Source organism: Amblyomma americanum, chromosome 6, assembly GCF_052857255.1.
Source record: "Amblyomma americanum isolate KBUSLIRL-KWMA chromosome 6, ASM5285725v1, whole genome shotgun sequence".
Lineage (NCBI taxonomy): Eukaryota > Metazoa > Arthropoda > Arachnida > Ixodida > Ixodidae > Amblyomma > Amblyomma americanum.
In genome coordinates, this window is record NC_135502.1 from 32,620,351 (window position 1) to 32,626,795 (window position 6,445).

At 45.3% G+C, this 6,445-nt stretch overlaps 1 protein-coding gene across 50 annotated transcripts in view; it reads left to right on the plus strand.

Annotated features, from left to right (window-relative positions):
• LOC144136573 (uncharacterized) overlaps window positions 1–1,330 on the plus strand; it is a 73,944-nt gene extending 72,614 nt beyond the window's left edge. For all 50 annotated transcript variants that reach the window (XM_077668977.1, XM_077668991.1, XM_077668989.1 and 47 more), the window contains one exon: window positions 904–1,330. In XM_077668977.1, the coding sequence (XP_077525103.1) occupies window positions 904–1,008 (105 nt within the window). In that variant the 3' untranslated portion in view covers window positions 1,009–1,330. The remainder of the gene's footprint in view (window positions 1–903) is intronic.
• Window positions 1,331–6,445: the final 5,115 nt, after the last annotated feature.

Below are 6,445 nucleotides of genomic sequence, written 5' to 3' on the forward strand. Positions count from 1 at the left end.
TGCGGTACAGGTTGGGAGTCAGGAGAGACGTACAGCTCCGAGTGGATCTTGTTGAGGAGGTGCAGGTTAGGGTGTGTGTTTGAGTGGTGCCTCCGGCCGGCGAATGTTTGACTGTGGTTCAGCTTCTCATGTGGGGGCAGGTAAACTGATTGAAGGGACACTGAGGCCTACTCCATACAAATTTTTGTCCTCGGTAAAAATTGATTGTGCAGCTTTTTCAGTCTATCTTGAGTTTTATTGTTGATCCCTTGAAGATTTTGCTAAAAGATTTCGATTTGAAAATTCAACCCATTCTTCTCGCCACTCGCCTAGAACTCGAGACGTCAAGGCCGATAAGGAGTCCGTGATCACCGTTTGGAAGTGAAAAGCCTCAGTGATTCACACAATAAAACGGTCTTCGCGCTACCGCAATTCCCTTGTGAAAACGGCTGGCGGTGGCGATATCTGTGTATCACTTTTTTGGCCTTGCAAGAGTATAAAAGTATATCTTTTTTTCATTGGAAGTGGGTATTTGTCGTTAAAACATGATAAACTGTCAATACTGGCCAACGTAAATTTGCTCTGTCTCTGTTTAAACTTTGAAGCTTTCCACAGGATGTGCGATCTTCACACGCGTGTAGTCTATAGCTTAAACCCATAAGTCAAACGGTTTACAGTATTAAGCTATTTCTCGGTATCTGGCACCAATATAGTGAAAAAGATCTGAAACATTTAAATAACTTTGACATTGAGTAATATTACAATAACATCGTCACAACTGTGCACTAAGTTCTATGTAATTCTTAAACAGGCTACGCGTATACGTGGGAAGTGAAATAAGGTGCGTGGTCCGCGGTGTGCTTCCAACAGGCTGCCCTTAGTGCAACCCTTGCTTGAACTCTTTCTCTCTTTGTAATTATGCAGGCAGAGCCGCGGCGGCCACCCCGCGAGCTCCGTGGCTACGATGGACCATACAGAGCTTCAGATCCAGCATCCCTGCAGCGAGAGAGGGACTACACATCTCTATAAAAACATTCACTACTCATAATTTTCTTTAATTTTAAACATTTCAAAGTTTCTCATCAGCGATGGTTAGTGACGGTCAACTCATTTCAGTTGTACATGTGCTCTCATAAAGCTTAGAATTGAGCATGCATCTATTATGTGACGCGGAATCGACATGAGACACACGAGTGACGTATAAGGGGCAAAGGTCTTCAGTGTCGCAGAAAAGGAAGCAGTCCTAGGGTTCATTTCTCCTGTTTGCTGCATAACCCTTAAATTTTTGTTCTTTTCGAGCTGCGAATGTGAGATCATGTGAAAGCAAAATAAATGAGAATGATTACTTGTGCTCTGTCGTTTATTTGCAAACGTTTGTTTTAAAGCCCCAACAACATTACAATTATTAAAGCCCTCAATTGAACCCAAAGCACTTAGTCGGAGGGTTATCTACACAGAATAAACAAAACAACCGGTACACACTTTTTACCCACCCTGCGTCGTCCCTTCTCACCGAGTGACGGATCACTTTATTCTTATACCACTGAATTCCCTTTCTCTCATAGTTCGAATTTGTTCCAGTACCCTCTGTTCGTAATGCCCTGCATTAGTGTTTTGTGGCAAGGAAAAATAAATACGCCAATTACGAGGCGCAGTAACCGCGAAGCCACTTCTACCAAGTGTCTACCTTTAGTAAATGCCTTTAATAGTTTTTATTGTAGCCACACCACACACACACCAAGTCTTAGGTGCGAGATATATATATTTGGAGCCTTTTTAAGTGCTTTCTTTTTTTCAAGCATGCTTTGTGGTACCGACATCATTAACCCACATTCGAAATTCGAAGCAGGTGCTCCTTACGTCACTCTTCAGCAGATATACGTCAATAAAATTGATGTAACAGCTTCACTTCGGAGCACCTTTCGACCATACGAAGCGCAATCGCATTATTTAAAGCAAAAGAATCTTAATATTTTAGATGTTGCAACAAAAAAAGAATAAACTGCATACGTATTCATGGAATTAGGAAATTTAGGCTCAACAGGTCTTATTCCCGCTCTCGTACGCCCACCTCAACAACGTTTGCCCCATTTGCCCACTAAAATTATTAGCCAACAGCGCTCATTTTCACATCTTCTTGGTTGAGTAAAATATTAATTTAGTTGTGCAAACTTGCAGGAATGCCAATTTTCTCTGCACTTCTACCAAAAGGGGAAAGCGGGAATCGTGCAGTATTCACGTCGCAATAACGCCATTGGTTCATATGCATCGCCAGAAAAGTCAGTCCGTGCAGCTCGCGGCCCTCAACGTCCCGTCTTTACTGCTTGTCTGAATGCATGTTCCTCTGTGCCCCATGATGGCTGATCAATGAATATAAGAAAGATTTAATGTATACAGTGAGCAAATTTGCACCCCTCGCGAATCACTACATTATTCATGGCAAACGTCCTGCTGAGTGCATCTCACGAGTTTTAGGTGTGACAACCTCAATTCTATCGTTCGCACCTCTTCAGAGTAGTCCACGGGGCCTCAGCTATATTTCCAGGCTGGTAGAGTGAAAAGGACGGCGGAATAACTAAAATAACTGCGAAAGTATCGGTGTAAAATTTACAAGAGTGGGAAGGGGTAGAGTACGGATCACGTAGCGCGGCCCAGCAGAGAAGTAGCGCCGGTCGTAAAGACGTAGTCTAGCGAACTGGACTCAGTTGGCCCTTGAGCCATCCTTGCAATGTGGGCAAAGCGCTAACGTATGTCTCTGGTGTAATGATGGTAAGCTGTAAGGTGCGGATTATGTTTGGGCGTGTTGGTTGATCGTCATACAGAAAGCATAGCGCGGAACCTACAGAGGATGGTCTAGGAGAGGACAGGACAAGCGCTTGTCCTGTCCTCGCCTCGTCCTCTGTAGTTACCGCGCTATGCTTTCTGTGCAACTCTCGGGTGCGTACTGATGCTTCCAGGAAAGAACATTAGGCTGTGAAAAAGTGAAAGAATTCAAATCGAGGGCGCACTTCGTGATATGCGTTAAACGCACACCATATCGGGATACCCTCCTGCCTCGAATGCCTTGGGTAGAATAAAAATAGGGACACGGAGGACTGACTCGTATGAATTAAGGCCACGGTATATGGATATTGATAAAATTTAATAAACCTGCGGAGAGTGCGAGCCTAACTAGCCCAAAGAAGACATGGAGCGGCGCTGTTTTCTCGACGCCTGATGTGCAAGGTAGCTGCGAGTCTCACCTCAATCATTTATTTATTATTTATTTATTTATTTATTTATTTATTTATTTATTTATTTATTTATTTATTTATTTATTTACATTACCCCTCAGGTCCAGTGGAATTACAGAGAGGGAGTGGTAAATATACAAAAACCGTGAGAAAATACAGTTGGTTACGAGAATATTTAAAGAGCATCTGAATATACAATGTTAGCTATTGCTACGCGGAACTGCTCATAATTTACAATGCCAGCAACTTCTGCGGGAAGGTGGTTCCAGTCACGTGAGGTTCGCGGCAGGAATGACTGCGAGAAGCATTTCATATTGCATGACACAGTTCCGAATTTGAGATTATGATCAATACGGCGGGATGCCGATTAATACTAGGCTGCGTAAAATTTTGCGTGAGGCGTCTTACGGCATGGTCAAAAAACTCAATGGCGATTACACAACCTGAAAGGAAGAAAATCAGCGCTAGCTGGCATGCGATAATGGTTGCGTGCAGCGCGCAGAAAGATGCAGCACGTGCGAAACGACCGGGCAGATCGCCGTACCCTCCCCTTGCTCCCTGCCCCTATCCACGCTCGGCTATATAGACACGAAATGACTACAAACACAAACGCGCCTTTCCCTGGCACCTTCGTTCCATTTATTTTTGAGAATTTAGTGCGAGGTACAGACTATGTGCATGTGGCCAACACGTGACCGAGCCCTCTGGGATGACACCGCGTGCTGGCTTCCCAAGTGTTCCTAAATATATTAGGGTTTATCTCACTACATCACAAGCAAACACTACCTGATGATGCCTCACAGGAAGTAAAGCACGACGAGAGACTGACGGTGCACAGCGAATGACGGACACTGAACAAAAATAGCACCACTTCACAGACACGAATAATCACGAGGTCCTTGATCAAGACAGCAATGAGTGTGACCTCGAGTTGCAGTGCAACAAGATGAGCGAAATCTGTGTTTTTGTGCCCTTCGTCTACTCAATCTATTAACCAACTTGCCCAAGAATGTGTTCTACTTAAATTCTCTTTTTCTTCTCGGCGTAGCGAGACCTGCTACCGTGCGTCTTTTCCAGAAAATAAACAGTGGGTTCACAACACGGACACCTTGTGTTGTGGCTCATGCTTCACGCGCGCTTTGAAACTTCAACCGCAGTACTAGCTAATCCTAGCAGTCCTAGCTAAGGACGCTGTAGGAAAAAAACCTGTGGAATCACTGGTACCTGATCAGGGTCGTCCATCATGACACGTACATAGTCAGCGCGTTCACTGAGAGCTGCCTTCCAGGGGCATAAAATACCGACTGTAGCATAGTAGTGTTTTATAGTAATAATATAGTACTGATTGAAGTGTTGGCGGCAACAAAGGTCCATAATCTCATATAATTCTTCAGCCTGCCTGTGTTGTTCTTGGCCTAATAAAGCGGTATACAGAAAATTTTATTTTTATTTCGTGCAAAGCACAACATTAGAATGCCAGAGCCGGTAGTTGTCGGCGGTGGCGAAGGCGCCGTCCGATATGTCGTAAGAATTCCTGAACATATATAGTTATAGGAAAGGAAAAGGACCGCTGTAAGGGGCCGTGGCGCTCGAGTTTGCAATTTCGCGCGCTGATGGCGTTACAAGCAGATGGTGAGGGCAGAGCAAACTTGCGATAATGGTCGCACTCAGCCAAACTTCATTCCCCACTCCCAGCCCCCTCACCCTCAGATTTCAATTTTGTTCTTTAAATTTCTCATAATTTTATTTGACTTCAGTGTTGTCCATTATTTTTCTCAGTTTCTAGCCGGGGACACTAGGGTTAAGCGGGCAGAGCAGAGGTCATATTGATACAGCACCCAGCACCTCCACCAGATTTGTGACGAACATGCCACACAATCGTGGGGCAGAATAACTATTTTTGTCTGCCGAGCGGCCGCCGAAGCAAGATAGCGAAGCACTTACGCGTCCTCCACTTCTGAGCTGTACCAATATTATTTTTGTTATTTGGACTAGCCCCCCCCCCCCCCCCGCAAATGGAGTTGGCCCGTTGTTTTTTCGGGGATTATCACGCAGTAATGCTGAGGTTTCTGTGCGAGTAATAGCTGAATCCGATGTTCCCTTGCTTTGTTATGAATAAAATAACTCACAATTTCCCCCACCAACCGCGGTGGCTCAGTGGTTAATGTGCTCGTCTACTGGCCGGTGTACCCGGGATTAAACCCGACCGCGGTGGCCGCGTTTCGATGGAGGCAAAACGCAAAAGGCTCTTGTGTGCTGTGCGATGTCAGTGCACGTTAAAGACCCCTAGGTGGTCCAAATTGTTCCGAAGCCCTCCACTACGGCCCCTCTTTTTTCGTTCACTCCCATCTCCCTCCCATCCCTTACGGCATGGTTCGGGTGTCACCGAGATATGTGAGAATTACTGCACCATTTCCTTCCCTCAAAGACCTTTTTTTTTTACATTAACCCATTATCGCTATCCGAACAACTACCATCCGTGAACACTGGATCTGAACACTGGAGCCGAAGGGAAAGCCAAACTACTAGCGCACCTAGTTCGCATTAGGCCTAACTACGCAAATCGACCATCATCTTTCTTTGCAGTATTCTCAGAAACGCAGATATCTTTCTACGCGCGAAAAAAAAAGCGCTCGAAGAGTTCACGGAAAGTAATTTCTCAAGAGCACGACAGACTTTTTGCATCCCTCTTAGTATTTACCCACAACGATAGCTCAGTGGCTGTGGCGTTCTGCTGCTCTGCTCCAGACAGTGGGCTCAAAATACAAAAGACGCCCTTATGCCGTGTGATGTCTGCGCACGTTCATGAACAACGCGTGGACGAAATTAATCCAGAGCGCATCCACTACGGCTGCTCTTTGAGTCTTCCTCTTCTTACTCTCTTTACCCATTCCTCCCCGGCGCGGTTCGGGGCTCCACCCTGGATTTAACAGATGCGGGTCCATTCCTAATCACCAATTACTAACATTATTATTAGCATTTAATTTTACTTTCTTTCCAAGTAGAAAGCATAACATAAAATCGATGGTAGTTTTAGTTCGGCTCTATGGCCCAGAGGCACTGACATAGCCATAATTCGGGCTGTCCAAGGTTTCATGCAGAGTAATTCGTAGCGGCGATAGAGTAACGCGCGATATTGCGTAGAAGAGATAGGGGCCGACGAAGGTCGGCGGCAATATTGGAAAGCTGCCGACTGATCGCTTCCGCGTCAAGCCACCCTTCTGAAACAGAAC